The sequence below is a fragment of the Carassius auratus genome, chromosome 27 (assembly GCF_003368295.1).
Source record: "Carassius auratus strain Wakin chromosome 27, ASM336829v1, whole genome shotgun sequence".
Classification (NCBI taxonomy): Eukaryota; Metazoa; Chordata; class Actinopteri; order Cypriniformes; family Cyprinidae; genus Carassius; species Carassius auratus.
This window is the reverse complement of record NC_039269.1, coordinates 1,841,054-1,866,413: the sequence shown is the minus strand read 5'-3', so window position 1 is coordinate 1,866,413 and position 25,360 is coordinate 1,841,054. Positions and strand designations below refer to the sequence as shown.

The following is a 25,360-nucleotide window of genomic DNA, read 5'->3' as shown; positions in this document are numbered from 1 at the left end:
CCTCATTTACCAGATTGAAAAACAAAAATAAGATAATAATTCTCTCCGAGATTTGAGTAAGCATGATTAGTACACCTTCCTACAATTAATATTGTTCATTGCTCATACCAAATTTCCCTATAAACACTTCATAAATAATATACTCTTTTATATACATTAAATATAAAAATAGAAGAAAATTCAAAACACAACCTAATGTGAAAATAATTACATTTACTGCATTATAAGATCTTGAACAGCTGACAATCTCTGCAGAGGTTTAAGAGAGAAACTGGCCCATCAGATTTGGTTTATAATAACACAGATAGTCAGATATCATTTGTTTTTTTTTAAAAAAGGGGAGCTGTACCTTTGTTAATTGTAAAGAAAGAGTTCACATAAAAAAATAAAAATGTGCTAAAAATGTACTCGCCCTCAAACCATCTAAGATATAGATGAGTTTGTTTTGTCATCTGAACAAATTTGGAGACCTGTAGCATTACATCATTTGCTCACCAATGGATCCTCTGCAGTGAATGGGTGCCGTCAGAATGAGAATTAAACTACAGTTATAATGCCTCAATGATGGACTTCCTACAAACATGGAGCTTTTTACTTCACAAGACATTCATTGAAGGATTTGTGTGGATTATTGTGATGTTTTTATCAGCTGTTTGGACTCTCATTCTGACGGCACCCATTCACTGCAGATGATTCATTGGAGAGCAAGTGATGCAATGACATTTAGCCAAATCTGTTCCAATGAAGAAAGAAAAATCATCTACATCTTAGATGGCTTGTGAGGGTACATTTTCATTTTTGGATGAATTATTCCTTTAATCAGTATAGTGTGGTCCAAAAATCTGAGGCTAATTAGGTATTTTTCCAATTTAATGCAAAAAAAGAAAATGCGTAATAAAAAAAAAAGATAATATACAAAATGTAATATATAAAATAAGAGTAATAAAATAAGATATGAGTGAGAATTAGAAAAATGTACATTAATGTTTACTAATTATATATATGTATGTATAATTTTACATCATAACTTAACATGCATTTTGATATATTAAATCTTTATTTATTTTTTTCCAAGAAAACCCATAATTTTCAATGTGACCTCAGGCTTTTGGACCACTGTGCATAAGCTTTCATTTTTTTTTCCTAATTTCATTATATCTAGCTAACATAGATATATGTTGTGCAAATCACATATAACAAAATCATTTGAATAGTTGTCAAAATGTCAAAAATATTTGTGAAAAAATCTTCTATGTTCAAATTGACTTTTGAATTGAAGGATTATGGGCCATTATACTAACAATCAAACCCTCAATCACATACACCATTTGATATCAAGAAGCTCCTGAAAGCATATGCACAGAAGACTCACATGATGGAAACTGTACAGTATCATACACAGAAAAAAAGAACAAACACGGACGACAGCAACATCAAATTTACGACTAACAAATAAAAATAAGAGGTAAATGAACAGCAGTTCTGCAGACATTCTTTGCCCGCTCTGAGGGACTGGAGTTCTTTGAAGTTCTCGGCTCGCTGTCTGTGCTGGTTTGGCGCTTGAGTGGTCAGCAGATGTCACGTTGTCCCCGAGGGAAGATCATCAGCTGGGTAGGTCTCCATCGACTTGACACGGGACACATTTCATCTTCATGCGTGTGGCTTTGGTGCCAACAGTTTCCAAAAGCCACCGCAGCACCACGCATGACTTTTTACATTGCATGGATGCAAGGATTTACATCCGTCTCATGCCAAAGTCTCAGTCCTCTATGGTTTTGTGTATCTCTGAACTAAAACCTGGAGTGCATCCTTGAAGACAGAAGTGAATTACAGAAAGTATGAAAAAATAAACTCCATCAGAGACAAAAAGATCTGATTTTAAGATGTGAAAAAAAAAAAAAAAAAAAAAGGATGAATAATAAAAGATAACCACCAGGTGACAGCATAGTACAGGATTTGGAGTGCTGTTAGTTTGCATCAGGCGCAGATGCAGCGGCTGCACTGTCTGCCAGTGAAGAGGGGGAGATCCCACAGTTACTGTGCTCGTCTTCTGAGTCTGCAGAGGAGAGCAGATATTTGGCACATTTAGAGCTCCTGTTCCACAGCTCTGACTGATGTCTGACAGGGGAATGAGGTGCTACGACAACTGACATGCCACGTGTTCAGAATCAGATGGAGGGATGAACTAAACATATATAAATAGTCTTTGTCTGTAGTTTTATACAGTACAAAATCTCTCACTGTCTACTGTATGCTGACTTTATCATCCCAGAAAAGGTGATTTATGGAGGTATCTTAAAGGGATACTCCGCCCTAAAATTAAAATTTGTCATTAAGCACTCAACGTTACTCCCATATCATTCTAAACGCGTAAAAGCTCTATTTATCTTCAGAACACAATTTAAGATATTTTGGGTGAAAACCTAGAGGCTTGAGACTGTCCCATAGACTGATAAGTAAATAACAGTGTCAAAGTCCATCTGCCATCAGACGTGCAATCTAGGTTATATGAAGCGACGGGAACACTTTTTGTAAGTAAAGATAACAAAAACAATGACTTTATTCAATTATTCCTTTGTCAAAGGGCTCCTCTGTGTCACTCCATATAACCGTGCTGCATATGCTGTTCTGTGTCCTCCGCACCACAAGGATGCGCTGTTTTATTTCATATCAAAGCTAAATACCCTTGACAAAGGAATTATTGAATAAAGTCATTGTTGTTGTTTTTCTTCACTTACAAAAAGTGTTCCCGTTGATTCATATAACCCAGATTGCATGTCTGATGGCAGATGGAGTATTCTGACGATGACTTTTCATACCTTTTATGAACCTTGACACTGTTATTTACTTGGCAGTCTATGGGACAGTCTCAAGCCTCCAGGTTTTCATCCAAAATATCGTAAATTGTGTGCCGAAGACGAACTGAGTATTTACGGGTTTGGAACGACGTGGGGGTAAGTGATTAATGACAAACCGTTCATTTTGGGGTGGAGTAACCCTTGAAAAATGAAAATTTGATCATCATGTCAATCCAAACCCATATGAATGTCTTTCTTTAGTGGAAAACAAAGATGCATTACTTTGCAGAATGTCTTGGCTGTTCTTTCATACAACAAAAGTGAACTGGGATGGGGGCTGTCAAGGCTCAAAAAAATTACAAAAAAGCACCAAAGATGCATTTAGCTCATTTTGACATCAACAACTATTAATCATGTGTGGAAACAGCACTGCAGAACAAGTACTTTTTGTCTTATTTTCTAGATAAAATATCTATTAATCCTTGGCTTGAATCCATATATAATACTGTGCAAAAGCTTGAGGTCAGTTTTATGTGTGTAAATATAAATATTATATATGTTTCTTGAGCAGCAAATCATCATATTAGACTGATTCCTGAAGGATCATGTGACACCGAAGACTGGATTAATGATGCTGAAAATTCTGCTTTGATCACAGATATAAATTATATTTTAAAATATATTCAAATATAAAACAGTAATAAATTATTGTAAAATTATTTCACAATATTACTGCATTTACTGATTTTTTTTTTAAACTTAATGCACAGTTAAAAACATCTCAAAGCATAGAAACAAAACGCATTTCTATTAAAGATACAACCTAGGATACTATTGTACATAGTGTTTAAGTCATATGGACTACTTTAATCATGCTTTTTCTTTTTTGGACCTTTTTTCAGAGCAAGAGCCCTATTCACTATATGGGCCAAAATAAATAAATAAATAATTCCATGAAAATGCACCTGAAAGAAAATCATACAGGCTTAGAAAAACACAAGACTAAGTAAATGGATAAATATTTACATTGAAATGCAGAGGTGAAAGAAAAAGCATGTCAAATCACCATGGGTTTTTCTGTCCTGATGAGGGGAAATGAATGTAGCTCTCCTGCTCATAGAGGCTGATTCCCATTTTACATTCAATTCTAAATAAGTATGAGATAAGGAGTGTAAAATCATAATCTGTTTTTAAAAAGTGTGCCAAGGGTGCCGGGATAATAAACTTCCATTGGATTTTAGAGGAATGCACCCTTGGATGTTTTTTTTTTTTTGTACTGATATGACACCCAAGATGATAATTTTATCTGTATAATGTGCTGTAGTCACTATTTTACACTGTGTCCTATCAGGTGCAACACAATAAAACAAGTAATACAAACTCGTAACATTTCTCCCATATCCTAAATTTTTTATTACTGCAAACTTGTTGTGTCATGCCTGGTTAGGACACAGTGCCGCAAATGAGGCTGCTAGTATGCAAATTAGGATTCAGCCGCTATGTGATTCCAACAGTTAAAGGAGATGATGGTGTTACCGTCCGATCTCTTGCTTTCACTGTCGTCACTGTCAGGTGAGTTCAGTTCCTCGTTCCCTGACATTCAGATAAGACACGGATCACTAACTGAGACCGCTCAGCGCAAACAAACAAACAAAAGAAAAAACAAGTGCTTTTCTAACATAAACAACCATTTTTCTGCCCCACTAACCGTTTAACAATACTACTGCTTTGCGTTCTTTCTAGAAATGTTTTGAATTGTATCCTTAGTTGTATCCTTCTCTTCTAGCTTTAGTAAGAAATGCCTGACAAGATCATAAATGCACATACACTACAGAATTCATCATAATGCAGCACACAGCGCTTGCAAAACACAATACATTACAGCATTAGTAAGTAGAACACACTAGTTAGTATGCTTGCTTGAGGACATTAAACACTGCACATTACATTTGCACTCTATTCACCACTCAGCACACTATAAATTGTAGAGTACAGTATACGCTATAGAGCACACTACACAACACGGACCACCCTGTACACTACAAAACACATAAGAATAAGAATTAAAGTGTACTACTGTACAAGTATATTAGAAACATTTAAGAACAAAACCACCGTCTTTGCAAAATGTTTTGGCTGCGAAAGTGCTTGGTTACAAGGCAAAAGTGGTAAATGCAGTATAGTACAGTTTATGGTAGTGATAGACCTATATATTGACCCATATTTAATATTGAAATATTGATTATTAGAACCTTTTATTTGTTACCTGCCTGACTTTGGACCAGGGCTGTAACAATAGTTTGATAACTGTGTCCAATTAATCGACACATTATGTTTAAACATTTTTTTTAAATTAATTTTGAGAAAATATTGTGTAAATTACAATTACTCCAATTTTTTTATTATTCATTTTGAGAAAGAAATATGAAAATGAATTTAATTTGGAAAATATGAAAGTTATTTCATTACTGCAATTTCATTTCTTTGGACATTAAATAAATATGTAATAATTATAACAATAACAATAAACAATATTATTAAATATTTAAAATATTATTGGTAGTTATTTATATATATTTTTTGGCATCTGCTATCAACCAGCCAGTATCTAAATATCATTATTGGCTTTGGCCATTATCAAAATGCATATTGGTCAGCCTCTAGATTACATCATGCACACTTTTTATGACATTAAACATGTAACACATGTATATTGTCAATAATAATAATAATTATAATATTATTAAAAATAATGATCAAAACTCATATTAATCAACCACTAGTTTATATCATGTATAAGGTAAACCAAAGGTCAAAGTTCACCAAGTATGGATCAGTACAAAAAGTTGGACACAAAGTCACTACATTTTGCTAAACATGTGAACATGATATCAACATATCAGGATATACCTAGAATTAGTTTAAAATGATCTAATTTGAAAAATCAAGAGATTTGTTGAAAACTTTGACACTCACCGTTGTGTGCTCTTTTGCTATTGTCCGTGTCACTGCAGGTCTCGGGCTCTTTGGTGTCAGACGCCGGTGTTTGAGCCCCGTTCACCCCCCCTGGGTCTTTATTACCCTCTTCCTCTCTGGGCTGTTGCTCTGTGTGCTCCTTGTTATCGCCTGTAGCTTCTCGATCTCTCTTTGAATCCTTCTCTCGTCTTGTGTCTTCCTTTCGTTTGTCTTGAGATTTCACACTTGAGTCCGTGTTGATTCGGTCTTCTTTTTTAGTATTATCGCCTTTGCTGTCACTGCTTTGTGTGTCTGTGTCGGTTTTAGGAGCTTTCTGCTCGTTCTCTTCCTGTCTGGCCTTCTCTTCCAGATCTAACACACAAAAATTCAGTTCATCATTCCTGGCACTGTGAAAGTGAGATCACTTCAAGCATGCAACATTTCTTGAAATAAGTGCTGTCAGAATTAGTTTTTTTTTTAAATTATTATTATTAAAACAGTAATTAACACAGGGGTGGAGCTAGGATTGGCCACCCCAATCACAACATTTGTTAACCAGTCTTTGCATTTCCGCTTTCCTGCATTTGCATACTTCTGAATGGAAATGAAAGAAGCTGGAAGCAGTGTTGCCAGGTCTGTGGTTTTCTAGTGTAATTTGGCTACTTTAACACTTTTGCAGTGGTTTGATTTTCATATCCATGGCTTGAAGCGACCCCATTAAAGTGATATTTAGCTCCTAAAATGCGAATTTTACCAGGGGAACCTTGGTAAAAACTTTATAATGGCAGTGAGTGGGTGTTTTATTTTTTTAATAGTCCAAAAGAAGTCCAATAAAGCACATCCATACAACAGCTAGCAGAAGCTATAGATATTACTGTTTATAAAATGTGAAATATGGATAAAAAAAATAAAAAAAAACCTTATAAAGCTTGGATGTGCCAGGATTTTTTTTTATATAGCTCTGATTGGATTCATCTAGAAGAAGAAAGCCGTATAGACCTAGGATTGCTTGAGGGTGAGTAAATCATAGGGTTATTTTCATTTTTGACCTTGCATACTAAGGCACTGTAAATGATTGCCAGGGCTATACGATTGATAAGGTGTTCTATGTGGTTGCTAGGGTGTATCTGCAGTTGCTTTGGCTTTGCTTCATGCCCCAAGTCAAAAGAGCCCTTACTGTCTTGATTTTCTGGTCTTTAGATATGCCCTGGATCCACTGTTCAACCAGCTATTTGATGCATCATTTATTTATATTCAGCATAAGTTACAAGCCTAATTTTAATATTTAGAGTTATGGCTTTGTATAAATCCCCAACCTTTAGTACGAGCAACAGGAGCAAGCATTACTAAATATTTACAGCACAACTTTCTCGATTTTTATTAAAAGTGTGTTTATACCTTTTGCTGCTTGTGCTTTCCATTTTTCTCTGTTTTTATGCACTTCCTCATTCCAGGTGCTTTTGAAGGTCTTAAAATCGACAGCGCTCACGGAGCAGTGCATGGAAGTGCCGCCCTCTGAACCAGTGCTTCTCACTGCAGACCGTTTACTGTCCGACGGGATGTTATTCAGACTGCACAAACACAGAGTGAGCATTTATTTAGCTTCCAGTAAATGTTTGTCTTTAGATTATATGGAAGTACATCACTTTTAAGTGCGATGTCATTAGCTGCAATTTCATGACTAGATAAAAGATGTGCATCCACTGGGACAAACCATAGACAATGCATGTTTGGTAGTTCGCACATACTGACATAATGACCTCATAAAAGTGTATAGTGGAAGTAAAGTAGCAGGTTATTAACAGAATTATCCAAGTTTAAAATAAAGGGTTCCTACATAGTTGACCAGTTGTTTAAAATAAATCATTCTAATCTGCTGATTTGCTGTATTCATTGGTTACCAAAAATCTTCGTGACCACAAACTTTTGAACGAGATCAGTGTTTTGAACAACCAGTGCTAGTAAATTCATTTGCCCATTCATTTGTCCTCACCTGGACCGTCTGAATCCAGTCAGGCCGGAGGGTGAGGCTTCTTCGATCAGCGGAGTCACGATTTTCTCAATCATGTCTGTCAGCACAGTGAAGGTGGGCTCCACGATGAAATCAATGAAACCTGTTAGGCAAGTGAAATGAGCATCATAACACACAGACGTGGGTATACCAAATCCTATCGATTCACACGCAAGCTCGATCACTCACCGATCTGAGACTGGGCCACCATGGTAGACTTGCGGTCACATAAAGGAGAAAAGGGAAGCCCGAGCTCTGCCTCCTTATCGCCCTTTAACAAAAAGCAGAAAAAACGCACCAATTAGCATATTTACAGATAAAGATTTCTGATTATGAATGGGGCTATAAAAGAGCATTTTTTAAAAAGCAAAAAAGCAAAAAAAAAAAAAAAAAAAATCTTTGCTATGATAGTTTTTTTGCTCAATTTTGCTGATGGCACTTTTCACAGTCACCATCAATTTCCTGAGCAACGCTGACATTTCATTCCTGACTCTGAAATTGCAATTATAATTTCTGAGGGTGATTGACCTGCGATGAACTGATCATTTATTAGCTTAAACATGTCAATAAATCAAAGATTTAATTTCGCTCTTTTAGAAAAGCCAAGATGGGACCGGTGTGATATCAAGTCAGACAATGGGAAGTTAATTGGTTTGGCATTATGAGGAGATACTCATCTCTTAAAAACACACTGTGTTTGGATTAGAATTAAATCCGTTTTGATTTAGCAAGGAAATTGAGCTCTACTTCATTATTTATTCAATCATACAAAAAAGAAAATGCCCTGGAAAGTAATTCTGAATGACTTTTACACCTTCATTGAGATGCAAAAGCTGACGGTGAACCAGAAGAGTTTCAAATGTTGAGGTTAGAATGCGGGAAATGGATATTTAGAGGAGATTAATGGGATTTTTACAGTGGACGTTACAGGCTTGGAATGCTCTTTTCAAGATTAGATCACTGGGAAACAAAGTTAAGTTGACAAGGTATTGGGCTGCTGCACTGATGAGCACTTCCTAGAACGATCAAGGGTGGATTTGCAAGGTTTTCGGTGAATGAAATTCAAATCAGAGATTTATTATAGGCACTACCTTTGTACTAGTAAACAGGATATTCTCAGTGACCACTGTATATTCTATTTTGTTGGCATACATTTACTATAGTCAATCTATAAATTATTCAACATTTATTCTAATCAAATCTGAAAAGAAAAAAATAAGGATTCATATTTTTCACATGGAGTTGTAAGCCAATTTTCAGGATTATACATTTATTGTTTTACATTTTCACAATAGTTTCAAGAAAATTAAGTGCATTTTCTCAAATTGGTATTACCTTTATGCAATAAATAGGTAAAAAAATAAACGAATACATAATATTATTAATAATAATAATCTCTTTCGGATTATTTATAAAATAATTTAACTTTTATTATTATTGAAATGAACATGCATTAGTACGACAAATACTACCATAAGTATAAACATGTGACAGTATAGTTTAAATAATCTTTACATTTGTTTATTTATTTATTTTGGTTAAATATTTTGATAACACTTTGCAATAAGGTTCCATTTGTGGACTAAATCAGTTAACATAAACTAACAATAAAAAATACTTGTAAAACATTTATTAATCTTAATATTAATTTCGACGTTTACTTACACATTGCTAAAATCAAAAGTTTTGTGTTTGTTCATATTACTTAAAGCAACTGAGATAATATGATCTAACAATGAATACTTGTATTTTATTAACTACAGTTACATAGAAACAAATACTGTAATACATATTATTATTTTATTTTTTTTTATAAATAACATTTCATCTTTAGCTTATATGTTTTAAACAAACAAACATATCATGATTATTATGGTCTATATTATGGCCTTAAAAATAGGCAAAAAAAGAGTTTTTTCTTTCTTTTGAGTTTGTGAAATATGAAGTATGTCCCAGAAAAGGCTTTGATAAGATTGATTTGCTTCTATAATTAAAATAAGATTTCATGCTCTCGGGACACTGACCTGTCTGAAGAACTCCTCCAGCAGTGAGGTGGTCCAGCGGTGGTGCATGTTCCAGTTTTTGGCAGGGTGGCTGATGTCAGCGGTGTGCAGTAACAGGGATAAGGCCTTGGGTTTATCGATCCTGCAGAGGACAGAGATGTTCAGCCCCTCAGAGCTGTTAAAATCACTCTGTCCAACCTCTCAATATGTGGATATGAATATCTGTAGATGCAGAAATGTTTTTGCATGAACAGTGTGTGATTAGCTAAAGCCCCTCCTCCTCGTTAACCTGATGTGTGCGACCGAACTTACGCTTCTGGCTGCTGGAGGAAGTTCTTCATGGCTTTAATCTGCTGGAAGTGACAGGACATGTCAGTGGCCAGGACCATCTCGACCACCAGGGCCCGCAATTCTCTGAGAGAAAGACACGTTTTCAGTATTGACCTTAGAGCATGTTTCATTCGGTGAAGAACCAAATTTTTTTTTTTCAAAAAACAGTTTTATTGGGCTAATTCAACACACACACACACACACACACACACACACACACACACACACACACACACACACACACATATTTATATACATATGTATATATATGCACATATGCACAGATCTGATTTCAGTCAATACAACATACTGGTAATACTAATACTATTAACTAACAACATATTAGTTAGTTCTTAATTACTAGGTTATATAAAGCAGGACTATTCAAACTGGGGTTATCCAGGTGGCCTGTTGTAAAAAGGAAAATTATTTAAACTGAAACAACAACAACAAACAACAACAAAAACAAACAAACAAACAAACAAAAAAACCCTGACCAGAAATATAATAATAAAGTGTGTAAAAAAATTTAAAAACTGGTTGAATGTGACTGCGTCATTTTGTTTTTCTACTGGACATCTAGCAATCGTGAGACTGAATAGAATTAGTTTACTCTACTGACCTTCATAGCTTTATTTTCTTTGGGTAATTACATCTAAAAATACTCTAAAAGAGAGCAGGACAAAAATGCATTCAGTGTCAGCATAATAAAAAGTGAATATTTTTCAGATAATAATTTTCACATTTTACATATTATAATATTTAATATATTTTATAGTCCTAAAATTATATATTTAAATATACAATTACATTTAAATATTATTTTATAATATATACATACACACACACACACACACACACACACACACACACACACACACACACACACACACACACACACACACACACACACACACACATATATATATATATATATATATATATATATATATATATATATATATAAAATCACTGTATAAAATATACATACAAATATATAGGTACCTTTACATGATAGGAAATGGGTGAACTGGAAGAGGATGATCATATTTAGGGAACTGTTGCATATAAAACTCTTGATATAAAAGCACCAGTCCAGAACTACCAAATAAGTTCATTGTGCGACTAAAAAATTTTCTCCTATAGAATTATGCTGTAAAACAATTTTGGTTTCTAACTTGACCGCGGTTATTATTAAGATGACTTATTGTGCTAATTTGCATCATGTTTCTAACCTCCAGTCATCTTTCGACAAATTGTGGAGGATGTTCATTTCATCGTCTTCCTGCAGAAGGCGATATGCAGCGCTCACATGGTGGTTTTCCTGTACAGCACGATCATTGTATAGTATGGCTGCGTCGGATCTGTAAATACACATTAGTTCTGTTAAAGGCCACTGATGTATTTGCTTTGCTGAACTGAATGACACTGCTGTTTAACTGCAATAGTACCTGGTCTGTATGTGGAAGTTGTTGGTAGTGCCGGTGTGTTCGTAATCATGCACAGCAGCAGCAAACAGCATAGCGAAGATCTCCAACTCGGTTAACCAGTGCTGGAAGAAGAGAGATAACAAGAGAAATGCTGTAGCAACAGGAAAAATCTCATTTACTCTGAAGCACTTTGATACAGTCTGTTCAATTCTGATTCTTTTGGTATCTGATTCATCCAAAAAGAACCGCCTCTAAAGAGTCCTTTGTTCAGGAATCAGACTACACTGGTCACCCAGTATATATCTGATTCGATAAAAAAGAGATGACTCTTAAGAATCAGTTGTTCAGGAATCAGACTACACTGATCAGCCTGGATATGTTTCATTCGCTAAAAAGAACTGGAAGATTCTTCACTAAGAAGAATCAACTCATAAGAGTCGTTCACTCAGAAATCAAGACTACATTGCCTGCCTGAAATATTTCTGATTCACTAAAAATAACCATCTTTAAAGAGTCATTTGTTTAGGAATCAGCCTTAACTGGTCTCCATTATATTTGTGATTCACTTAAAAGGACCAGCCCAAAAGAGTTATTTGTTCATGAATGAAATACACTGCCTGTGTATGTTTGTTTTAACATGCAGACTGTGAGGAAAACTAGAAAAACAACAGATGGAAATTTCATGGGAATAGTCGCTTTCATATTCAATGAAACACACTTCCTTAGACAATTTAAAGCCCCATTACGTGTTCTTTAATAAATAATATCGTTCTGCTAAACTGAAGATAAGCATGAAGGAAATGAAATTATATTACTGTAGTTCATTATTCTTCTGCACATTTATTCTTCTGTGCATAACATTATCTCTTATTAACACTAAATCACCAGAGTGCCAGAATGACAAAAAGAAATCATCAGCGGTGTAAATGCTAGGGGGCATATCATTTGTCAGAACGCCAGTGTGAAGTCCACACATCACAGAGAGGTTAATGAGCCTGCGGCAGGAGTGACAGGAGCGTGTTTTGAGCCGTTGAGCGAGATTAACTTCATATTGATTGGTATACGAGCAGCATCGTGAAGCGAGAACGGACCATTGCACCAACTGTACTGCCATTCCAAGGGCCCCAACCTCGATAAATACCTCAAGTGCAGTGTCAGGCTTAATAAAACATACTTCACTAGCTCGGTTCAGCAGAAGTAACAATAATAAACAACCAAGGCGACTGGATTTAAATCACAGCACACATAAACATGCACAAATCCTCAAAGGCGAAGCTGTTGTTTGAATTCACAGACTCTAGGACATGATTTTTTTTGCGAAGTAGGTTTCTGTTGGTGCAGCTGTGGACTCACAACCATGCCGGTCTTGAGCAGGAGGTAATGCACTGTCTGGGTGACGTCTGCAGCGTGGATTAGGTTGTGGTAAGGGTTTCTGTATTTGCCGTAGCCCACCTCCAAGGCCTCCACAAAAGACACCAGAGCAGAAACGGGGATCTGAGGAGATGCATAAAAAAAGCCATCACAGTGTCAAATAGCCAATTGAAGATGACCATCTGGACTTTGCTATCAAATGTTATTATGAGGATGGTTGAGTCCAAACACTTAGTAAATGAGATTATGTAATTTGTAAGTGCTGGTTAATATAAAAACACATTTGGCAGAACATAACATATTAGTTAAAAAATTGTAACTAGTTTCTATAAAGTAAGGGCTTTCAAAGGGGTACATGGATACAAAAAAAAAAAAGGAAAAAAGTGTAAAAAAAATCTTAATATTTTCGGTTGCACTTTATTTTACAGTCCTGTCCCTCATATACTTACTATGTACTTATTATAGTAATTACAATAACTATGTAATGTAACTAGGTACTAACCCAGAACCCTACCCCATGTAGTTACCTTGTTTTACCAGAACTTTCTAAGATAAATACACTGTAAGTACACTAAAAGTGCATGTAAGCACACGTACTGTAAAATAAAGTGCAATCATAATTTCTATAGAATTAAATAATAAAAAAAATATATATATTAATAATAATAAAACTGACCAAATGTGATGCATTTAGATTTTCCTGTTATTATGTACAGTATTCAGATCCACAGATAAAGGAAAGGGAGATCCATTTTAAAATTCAGTATTTTTAGTCTTTTAATAAAAAAGAAAGATAGAGCATCTTACCTTAAAGCGATTGATTATGTCATATCTGGTGAGAAGTTCATAAAAAATAAATTTCAGTGCATGATCTCCGCTGGCATCGTTCAGTGTGAAGACGTCAAATGACCATGTGTCCACATGCTAGACCAATAACAACAAAAAAGACATCTTTACCATTATTAACAAATACAGTTATGAATATTTTTTTAATAAATTTGTATACATTTTATTTTTCTTTTATGCTAAAAAAAGGCTGAATTTATTTGATCAATTTTATAGTAAAATACTAATATTTATTTGAAAAGCATTTATTTGAAATAGAAATATTCTGTAACATTATTAATGCCTTTGCTCAAATTTTTTGATTAATCAAATGAATTATTGCAGAGTAAAAGTATTGATTTCAAGAAAAAAAAATCCTCCTGACTCCACTTTTAAATAGTATTGTATACAGTATTTCTTATAGAAAAGAAAAATCACATATAAAATCTCTTTGTATCTTCTGAGCTATGAAAGAGCAACCGAGACTTTATTTTATGATGCCAATAATTGTGATAAAATGTTCACAGTCCCAGAGCCTCACAAATGGCTGCTTTTACATAATGTAGTAATACCAGCCTGAATTTCTTTTTATAATGTATAAATTACTTTCACCTCCCTAATAAACAGGGACTGTGATGAACAACGTGTGATTCTATCATTGTACATTTCAATCCTGAGTCATGAAACGACAAAAGCAATAATACAGGAGATTTGGTGTGTTATGAGCGCCTGTGGTTTATGTGTTCTCGATTTTTTCTCTCTCTCCTCCATCCACTCTCAGTTTGACCCTCTGTTATTTCATGTCATCACTTTCAAAGAAAGTTCTGTGTAGGTTTGATTAGTTGGTTGCGATGAACATTTGCACAATGCTGCATTAAATATTCACATGCTCAGGTTGAAATCTTTGTCCTGCATACTGTCTCAGCAAATTACTGCTATTGTTTGACAAGAACATCTGTATTTGTATTCTGTTACTTATCCTTCTCTCTTAATTTATACATTTACCTGCAGATAAACTAATGAGAAGCAAACTGACTCACTCAAGGGCACACCAGTTATAGGGGACTGCAGGAGATCTCTATTCCATTTCCAAAGGTTGAACTTTAGCCCTTTGTGATCCAGCCTTTAAAAAGGTTCTGTGCTGTTTTGCATTAAGAATTTAAATTGGTTTGGATGTTTACAAATAATATATATGACAAAAAAAAACAAAAACAAAAAAACAGGCTTTTTAGGTAAACACATGGGTTACGTTTTGATTTAATTGAACTTATTTCATTTTATTTTTACTTTTACATCTGAAGTGAAAAGACTGCATGCATTGCTCATTTGATTAGTAAGAGTAGGATATAATATTCAAAACACAGTCTTTCCAAGATCATCTTTGACCATCACTTTTAGTCAGAGCTTTAGCCAGAATTTTAGAATCACATTTGGCAACATAAAAAAAAAAAAAAAAAAAAATCTATTTTAAAGATTGCAGACTTATGACTGAAGTGACAAATAGGAATAACTCTAAGCCATCCTGCCACAAATTGTGGAGTTCAAAAATGAATGAGAAGCTGATAGGAGAACAGATGCGGCTGATAACAGCTCTGAAATGGAATTCTTGATCGAATCAAAGCAGATAGCTGGATGTATAATTTGGACTATAATTTCATGCAGAGAAAATGATTCAAAAAAGCATTTTTTTTTTTTTGCATTTGCCTAATACACTAGCATTCAAAAGTTTTGAGGTTGGTAGGTTTTTTTATGTTTGGGCAGAATCTTATGCTCACAAAAGCTAGTAAACACACTTGAGTCGCATTGCGCCGAGTGTATTATAGGGCCCTTGATATCTTTGATGCATAGAAATTTCAAAAGAAACACTTTGTAACATTATAAATGCCAATGCCACTTTTTAATGCATCTAGCAAAGTTAATGCATCTTTGCTGAACAAAAATATTATTTCTTTCAAATGGATTATTTTTAACTGACCCAAAAAATTTTCCTACACACATCAGTGCATCAGTTTAGATTCTTTGCACATTTAAATAAATCAAGTTTTGTGTGCTTGTATTAAAAAGAAATCTGTGTTGTACACATATGCTTCATTCTATTAGACAAATATCCGAAAAAATCTGGTCCGTCCTAAACCGTGAGTGTGTGCCAGGTAACCCAGCTGGCCGAGGGAAAGATCAATTGCGCTCTTCGGTTGATTAAACAGGGCTGTTTGCCTGGAGAGTGTCTGATTTTGCCATCTCCCCCTTGTTGTTTCTAAAATAAGCCACTTTGTGCATTCAAAATGTGCCGCATTCACACATTTCACATTCATGCCGTGACCAGGTTGTGCATGTGTTTGTGCATATGTGCATTTGAGGTCACAACCTAGAATCTGATTGGCCCGATCCATTACCTTCAAAGCTGTGATCACACTGGGTGGATAGCTCAGACCCACCATGTTGGAGGTCCGTCGGTACATCCTGTCAGAAAGAGATAACACACTCCTGTCAGTGCGTGAGAGCTTCTGGGAAATAAAAAAAGAGGGGAATCCCTTGTTTCAATCCAGATGCCCTTTAACATTAATATTTTAGGAGCATGCATTGCTGGAAATATGAGATGAGACAGGAACTGCACAGCAGGGTCACAGGTCAGTCCTGATCAATCTACGAGTCAGGCTCTGCTTCAAATGCATCAGCTCTTTATCAGTTCTTTGAAGGTTTCCATCTATTACATGTGGGGTGCCTATGGGGTTTAAATGTGTTTACTTAAAACTGTTAGCTTTGGAAAAACCCTCAAACACCTTTCCACAAATATTCCTGCTTGCACGGCGTGCACGATGCTGCGAAATCGCGGCTTCTCCTCCGACCGTCTCAACATCAGCCCCATCTGACGTGTGAAAGTTGACGCCAGCCAGTCGCGCACTTCTGAGGGAACAGAGTCGGACTGGATGTCACTGAGCTCATCTTCTGTATCCACCAAGCGCCTGCAGGAACACACACACACACACACACATAAGACATGATTGCTGTCTGAAGACTCTAAATGGGTAAGTCATTTCACTTTCGATCATGTCAAATGAAATTTCAGCCAAAACGCCTCTGAGCAAAAAAAAAAAAAAAAAAAAAAGACAAAAACATGCAATTCTACTTCAAAGACGAGGGAAGTAGGCTACTAACATATTTGATAGCCTAAACATACTTACATATGGAAGCCCATTTCACCACAATAAAAATTGTGCTTTCAAAAATTTACAAAATTATAATAAAAAAAATACAAAATTCTACATAATTAAGAGACAAAAGAAGAAATTATAAGATAGAAAATAAATTATTGAGAAAAAAAGTCATAATTGTGCAGTCAATTTTTATATACTTATAGTTATTAGATAAATTTTCATAATTAAGACAGATAAATCGTCATAATTATGACAAAAAGTCTAAATTGACAGTTAAAATTATGAGATAAGACAATTGTGAGAGTCTAAATTGACATATGTAATGATAGTTATAAATATAAGAATATAATAACAATAGTTATAAATAAAAAATTCTGAAATAAGACATAATTACAAGATGAGAGACAAAATTATGACATCAAAATGATGACAAAAAGTCCAAATTGACCATCAAAATTATGCAATAAAAAGTCATAATTGTGACAAAATTGTTATGGACATACTAAGTAAAAAAAAGAAAGAGTCAAAAGTATGAGTTAGTCATAATTATGACAAGTCAAAATAATGACACATGCAATCCCTCTTCCATTTGCATTTTTAAGAACAGCTTTAGAGATTACTCTAGAAACAACATATATCTCTCACCTCAAATTTTCTGATTTAATATTTGCCAAAAGAAAAAGGCCGAGATAAATTCATTATGCATGTGTTGTGCTTGCTTACCTGGTTTCTTCAATGTAGACGGATTCCAAAACGGATGCAGCATATTCTAGGTTTTTCTTCAAGTCGACAACAGAAGCCTCACCTCTCTCCAGCTGTTTCACCAAACATCTGAGCCTGAATGAAAAAAAAAAAAAGACAGATTTTGATTAGGAAAAAAAGTTATTTTTGGATTCAATGGGCCTTTTGTCTTTAATGAATAGGACAATGGAGAAAAATAAGATAAAACAAACAAACAAACAAACAATAAATAAAATAAAATATATTCAAACCAAGTCCTGCTGTAGACACGAATAAATTCTGTCACACTCAAGGCATTAAGAAACTATTTGCATTTTGGAAAGAAAAACAATTGCTTAAAGCAAAAGTTTTGAGGCAAGTTAAAGTTTTCTTTTAAAGTCAGTTTGAAGCCCAACGTGTCTGCTATACGTTTGCGGGTGGTTTGTGGCTGCCAAATACATTTTACACAAAGCAAACAGACTCATCCATCATTTTTATTGCTAAAGATGATGAAAGAACTTTATATGGCTGACCGTCTCCAGATTCTTTTCACTACTGAGAAATAAAACTGATCCATTCTGTTTTGATTTTGACAGAGAGTTCAGCTGTTATCGGAACAGACTGAATATGCATTATAATAAACATAGTTCCAGTCTTGGATGCCAAGTTCCAACGGTGCTGAAATCCACAATATAATAATAGCATGCAATGAAAACTTGTTTGTCTTAGTTTAATGTCTCCTGGCTAACTTGGGCAAACACATATTAAGATTTTTAAGAAATGTTTTTTATTTTATTTATTATTATTCCTTTGGATTCCCACTGGTGGACCCCAAAATATATTAGCATCATGAAGTCTCTGGCCCCGTGGCTATGATTTAGTGAACAGTCTGCATCACTGTTTTGTTTATGAGCCACATATAGCATATCTGAAGTGAACTTTAGTCATGTGGACATATCAAAAGGCCAAACGTCCCAGGTGTGACCAGCATAGAGAGGGTTTTCAGTGTGGGTCTAGGTGATGAGGTGTGTGTTTGCTTGAATGGAGAACACAGGAAACACGTTTGACCCAGTTCCCATCCCAGTATCCAAGGAATCCCCTCCTTCAGACAAACACGCAATCGATGCAGCAAGTCAATGCCATTCCATTAGAGGATTCGTACTACCTAGAATCTGTCCGGAGCAGAAATTATAAGAGCAAAAATTCTTTAGACGTGTACGTCCGCTCAGCCACGACTGCACAATGTATGACCTTTCTTATGATTATACCATTAAACCATGCCTTCCGTCTCAGATTGGGACCGGATTGGATTTAGACAGCATGTTTCAAATAAAGGTCTTGTGGGCTAAAAGAATTGAGGAGCGTAAATGTGTTTTAGTCATGATTGCTGAGCTTGGATATGTCTGTGAACAGGAAATGGCAAAGCCGAAACGCATCAACATATTGTAATTTCCTTGAGCTGAATTCTACGGGCAAATTCATTTTTATTGTCCATCTAACAGACATATGTCAACAGGGAACTGCTTTCATTGGTTGTATGTGTGTGTGTGTGTTTTATAAAATGTATAAAACACTTATAAATTATACAGAATTCGTTTTTTTTGTTTGTTGAGAAAGTAAAGATGCACAACATTTCCTGTAAGGGTTAGGGTTAGGTGTAGGGTTGGTGTAGGGCCATAGAATATACAGTTTGTACAGTATAAAAAACATTATGGGATGTCCCCACTTTTCACAAAAACAAATGTGTGTCTGTTTCTTTCTTAAAATGGCATTTGTTGTTAAGCATGATGTTATGCATAACAGGACTTTGCGCATGCAATGCATTGGCCAAGCATTCGTGACTGCATTTGCATATTCACACAGAGTATGTGTGCCTGGCCAAAGGCGAGCGTATGCAAATATCATTCTATTCGATGCCCATTCACTTTCATATTTTGTCTGACAGACATACAGTTTGTGTTGTATGAACAGACCACCATTGGTATCACACACTAGGCTTCCTGTTCATTAGCGGCTCCTAATGAGCATGTGTGCCGATGACTCAACATGAATGTTTGACTTTTGCAGAGCAGATAAACTCTTAACCCTAACTGGGTTAAGAGTGGAATCTCTTGAAGAAAGACATATGAGCCAGTCTCTATAGCTCTGTTATAATCTCTCTCTCTCTCTCTCTCTATATATAAATATATAGTAAAAAGGAGTGTCAATGGAGTGTCAGACAGAGCTTGAACAGGGAAACACTATTAAAACACAGACCTCTGGAGAGACACAACGACGTGTGGACTTTCTTGTCAGCCTTTTTCATCTCTGTGACACTTCAAGGTCACTTTTAATCCTTCCTTTAATCTTGTCTCCCACCTTTTATTCTTACACACACATAAACACAAACAAATGCACTGACTTGCACAAACTACTTACCCAAAAATCAACACATCCCCTCTTTCCTTCCACCCTCCCCCTCACTCTGAGAGATTTCCATTTTTCTCTCACCACAGAAGGTCAGTGGCCGGTGTGTTTTAAGGTCAGTCATTGAAGATCTGGACCATTATCACACCTTACTGACTTCTAGAATATACACAAAAGCTTCTGGACAGCTGAGGACACAAGATTTATTCAGGACGTCCGTGTCTCGCTTTTATGTATCACTGATGTTCCAAAATCTTACGAGTTGCCTCGATATCTACCGACGTCTTATCTGAAATAGACACACATTTTTGATTTGGACATGGGACGTAACTCATACTGTACAGTACATCAGTGTTTTATACAAATCATGCTTGATTTTTATTATTATTTTTATTTTTTTGCATTCTCTGGATCTGGTGAGCTCAAACTCTGTGATGTTGAACATCACGTGCCTCCCTCCAGTTCGTGGTGATTTGCGATGCGTCAGTCGACTGGCACATGTAGCCTGAAACATATGTGGTATCTACAGGGGGCGCAAATGCCTTCCTTCCACGTAGTGGGAGTCTGGACCACAAGGATATGCTGGTAATCATGTCCTAAACAATCAGTGCCTAAATCTCCATCTGGATGTGATTTCAGAAAGGAAGACGGGTCAGCACCCCAATTTCCCATTAGTTCTTGAATTCTGACTCACAAACGGAGGCCCACAGGGACAAATACTCCACTAAAGACACCAAAAACCGCTTGGATTGAGAACAATGACATAATATTCTCCAGTGACTCTGTCTCAACCTCCAAAGATCAAACTCAAAATGATAAACAAACCATAAGCTTTTTTTAATTAAGGAGTTTTGAAAATGAGCTTTCATCAAGCTTGAGCTTTCTATGAGCTTTCAAATCTGAAAGTGCATCATACTGTAAATAAAGTTATTGTCTTTCAAAAGAAAGTGTGAATCGCTAAAGTTGAGTGGAAAAATCATTTATCCTTTATTTTTTAGATCAGAGTGGAGCACTATCATTATTATTGATGCCATCTTCTCTGTATATATTGTGTACACCCTCCAATTATTGATAAGCTGTAATGCAGCAAAAGTTATAGGTGTTTTGTTTCCAACATGCGCTGTACGCCCGTAGACCAATCAAACTTTTTTTGTTTATTTATTTTTGTCTTTTTTTGATAGGAAAAAAAGAGGAATGGGATTAGGAAATGTTACAAATCAGATTCAATCTGTTTATTAAAAGTAAAAATATATTCAGATGTTTCACCCAAAAATCACGATCCTTCACGATTTTGGATAAAGAAAACATTACCCTAATTTTTCATAATATTTGTATGACAATTAAACACATTCCTGAAAAAAAATCTAATTTTTATTAGTTTAATTACTGTAATTAATGAAAATCATCCTGTGCAAAGACATATTAAGTTATTTAAATTATTTTAAAAATTAAAATCTATACAACAGTTACTACCCAACCATGATTCATACTTAGAGTTTTACTTAAACTTACTTTACAGTACATGATACTTTTTCTTTCTTCTGCAGTACAGTAATGAAAATGACATTCCAAAATCACTAAATCTCTGTTCACCAGACCAGAGATGGACCTGAACCATCAGCAACAGGTTCAGTGTGTTAAGTCTTTCCAAAACCAAAGCACAGCGATGGATGAAGCAGAAAAACCAGTGCTGGGCCGATCTTCTCAAGCTCACCGGGTTTAAACCTGTTGTTAAAGCACAACACTGTGAAAGCTCTACAAACCTTTTAATCAGGTTGGGGAGAGCAGGACTAAGTGTGCTGTGATCCCCTTTAACGGCTTTAATTGGATTCTAGCAAAATTACTCATCTGCACATACAGGATTGAAATTATGCCTGTGGCTCCAATAGCCTCTGCTAACTGAACTTGGACAGATGTTTAAACCAGCAACCAATTTTTTTTATTTTATTTTATTTTATAGTATTTGACTCGTATCTGCCTGGTTTAATCATTTAGGATTATAAATAACAAAGTCCTAGCATATGCAATCATAAAGCCTCATTATATCATGTTGAGCTATATGAGAAACACTGTAGTATTATCACAAAGGCTGAATATTACGTATAATCAATCACATATAACTTTACATGTCGTTTTTTTAATTTAAAACCATCGATGCAGAGTTCAAAAAAATTTACATCCTTCTGACAATTGAAATAATGTTAATATATAATAGGTCTTTATGATTATTATTATTTATTTATTTATTTTTTTGGAGTAAAACGATGTTTAAAAAAAAAAACATTTTTTTATTATTCATTTACCCTAATATTTATTAATGTGTAAGGCAACCGAACATCTCTGGATGTCTCTGCACTGTATTAAAGCAGAAGGGTCAGACCGACCTCTACATCATTAAAATGCAGTCAGGGAGATAATAAACTAATCAATCAAGCCGGAAACAAGACAAAGAAGAACAACAAAGAGAGAAAAATATTTGTCCTATTTATTTTATATGTTAATTTTCAGTTTTCTCCATTCACAGAAGCATTTCTGGCATTCTAATCTTACAGGTTAATGGTCGACTAATGGTCTTTGTTTTTTTGTCAGGAAAATAACATAATGTCATTAAACAATTATCTGCCAGATTTACTATGCTACACTCAATTTCAAACTCAAAAACTTGTGTATAAGCTGAGACCTGACGTGAGATTTGATCTTAGCCACCGCTCACGTCCATATCGATAAATTCCAAGTTATTAATAGAAACGACGCTTCGCTTTTTTCATAAATGACATCCAATGGGTCGTGCAATTATTAAAGAATTCAGTTTATCAGATTTACTCCATCTGTCAGACATCATTTTCACTCTGTTTGAGAAACACTTAGTGTCCTGTGTCTTTTCTTTTGAAGCACTAAAACAGATTAATGCACTAAGTAGGTGATGTGAATATATAAAGTAGGTGATAAAGAGACTTGAATGCTTCTGGTCTCCAATCTGTTCATCGGTTTGGAAATGGAAGCGGGATGTCAGCTTCGCACTTTAAACATAGTTTATTGATTTAGACTATAAAACAACAAAAAAGAAGATGGATAAGAAAGTTTCCCTAAATACTAAACCTGCAAATGTGTGCAAAGAATTATGGGTATGTTGGTAAATGATCAACAAAGGAGAATTTGTGAGAAAATTAGATAAGTAGACATAAGAACCAGTGCAATACCTCTAACTGTTAACTTGCTGAAATGGTTTTTGCCTTGATTAATCCAGAAAACATCCAGATGGGGAGGGAGCTGGAGAGATTATGGTAGTTTGTACATGTGTGACCCTCTGAGAGGATCAGAGACGGAAAGTCCAGTGCCATTCAGCACCATTACACGCCACTTCATCTTAAAAACTGACACATCCGTATTAAATAAAGTATTTAAAAAAATAAATCACAATTACAAATTCAAATATTCCAATGAAGTCATGAATATTTCAGTGTTCTGTTTCCCATGGGCAAAGATGTTAGACAGCAAATCACTGCACCCAGATGAATCAGAATCAAACAAATATTGAATCAAATCAAGTAAAAACCTGATCAAATCAAACTGAATCAAAACAATGGCCTGTGAATCAGAATCAAATCCAATCTGTAAATGTAAATGAATCAGAGCCAAACTAATATCAAGTCAATATCATATCAAACTAATATCAAAATCATTAAACCAAATCAAATCGTTTTGAATTCAATCAAGAGCTTGCAAGTCAGAAAGAAATGTAATCTGGAAATGTACTGAATTGGAATCAAACTAATATATCGACTAGTCTAGTCAAAGTCAAATCAAATCAAATGAATAGTTTGTGAATCAAAATCAAATTTAATCTAGAAATGTGTATCGATACCAACCCTGATGAATGGAGATGCTAACAGATTGCTTTCTCCAAAATACCATATACCACTTCTGCCTGTCAGTTTCATTCTCATGCACTGGAATACTAGTATTAGCATGTGTAATGGTGTATGAGGTACTTTCAAAATGACTTGTGCTTTATTAAATTTAAGTAAGTGATGAAATCTGCGAACAGCTGTGCTGAAAAACAGTGGGATGGAAAGAGATTTTGGAGCTGGCACACACAAAAAGGGGCTTGGACTGATTTGAAGTGACCATCTGTGGCATAATGAAAATCATGTTTGCAACTCCGAGTCTCTTCGCGAAACTGCATTTATCCACGCTGCCACAGGCGTACACAATCCGCTGGCAGCTTTGCAATAAATCGCAGCTTGTTTACCGAGTGAATGCTAAGCGCCAAACCAGGACACAATACCTCACAAATGTTACTGCGGTATGAAGGTCAGTCAAAGCTTCAGGTTACAGGTCATATGCTTGCTTTTATTGCCTTCCTAAACTAAACAGACAGATGGCAGATGGAAAAAGACAGATAGATAGGAAGAGAGAGAGAGAGAAATTCATTAAATATGCAACTCCTATTTTGTTCAGTAACACTCTGAACGGAGAGGTTAGACTGATAATTGGTAAAGATTCAACCGACACTGAACTGTCACTCAGCCCTAAAAATCCCATTTATCCTGAACCCCCCTCACATTTCACTCTCCGGTGACGACATGAACGTCACTGATACACAAAAGTACGTAGTCACTCACATTCTATACAGGGAATGGTGCATAATCAGATTATTTAACTGATTTGATTAATTGCACATTCCGCATGATATAACTAACTGTTCAGGTTCACGAAGACAGCTCTGAAATACGACCTGGGCTTGACTGTACTGTGTGTTATATATAGCTGTCTGCTGCGTGGAACAGGGTTCCATATGACTATGGATCCATAACCTTGCTGTATGACCTAGTCGCTCTCACCCAGCTCCCACAAACCAGTTTTACTGATGGCTATCACAGTAAATGCTTCTGTCTACGTGCTAAACTAAGAACTCAATGAAATGCATTAAAATTCCTCTTCTTTGCTTTCAGGATTAATGACTGCAGGTAATCTGAGGTTGAAGATTTGAAGCACTAGAAGAGATAAAATACAGCTTTAATGATTTTTCCACATCTTAGAGTAAACCAGGGCATCAGATGATTACAACAAGTAAGGAAATGGTAAGGAAATGTAATGAGTTTCTTTGCAGTGAATGAGAATAAAAAATGGCTGAATATAGCATTCAAAAGTTTGAGATCAGTAAGACTATCTTTGAAAGAAATTAATAACTTTATTCAGAAAGATGCATTACATTGATAAAAGTGACACTAGACATGTTAAAATATTTCTAATTTTTTTCATGAGCAGCAAGTCAGCATAGTAGAATGATTTCTGAAGGATCATGTGACTGAAGACTGGATTAATGATGTTGAAAATTCAGCTTTGATCACAG

At 35.3% G+C, this 25,360-nt stretch overlaps 1 protein-coding gene across 3 annotated transcripts in view; it reads right to left on the bottom strand.

Moving 5' to 3' along the window:
- Positions 1–710: 710 nt before the first annotated feature.
- Positions 711–25,360, bottom strand: part of LOC113045040 (calcium/calmodulin-dependent 3',5'-cyclic nucleotide phosphodiesterase 1A) — a 51,555-nt gene continuing 26,905 nt past the window's right edge. For 2 of the 3 annotated variants that reach the window (XM_026205157.1, XM_026205155.1), the window contains 16 exons: positions 17,602–17,715; positions 16,504–16,686; positions 16,117–16,183; positions 13,706–13,822; positions 12,881–13,021; positions 11,549–11,649; positions 11,333–11,461; positions 10,080–10,181; positions 9,789–9,909; positions 7,954–8,035; positions 7,747–7,867; positions 7,152–7,324; positions 5,775–6,125; positions 4,335–4,391; positions 1,934–2,056; positions 711–1,809 (listed from right to left, as the gene is read on the bottom strand). In XM_026205157.1, coding sequence (XP_026060942.1) covers positions 1,968–2,056; positions 4,335–4,391; positions 5,775–6,125; positions 7,152–7,324; positions 7,747–7,867; positions 7,954–8,035; positions 9,789–9,909; positions 10,080–10,181; positions 11,333–11,461; positions 11,549–11,649; positions 12,881–13,021; positions 13,706–13,822; positions 16,117–16,183; positions 16,504–16,686; positions 17,602–17,715 — 1,948 coding nt within the window. In that variant the 3' untranslated portion in view covers positions 711–1,809; positions 1,934–1,967. The remainder of the gene's footprint in view (positions 1,810–1,933; positions 2,057–4,334; positions 4,392–5,774; positions 6,126–7,151; positions 7,325–7,746; positions 7,868–7,953; positions 8,036–9,788; positions 9,910–10,079; positions 10,182–11,332; positions 11,462–11,548; positions 11,650–12,880; positions 13,022–13,705; positions 13,823–16,116; positions 16,184–16,503; positions 16,687–17,601; positions 17,716–25,360) is intronic. The other variant, XM_026205156.1, reaches the window with a different exon arrangement.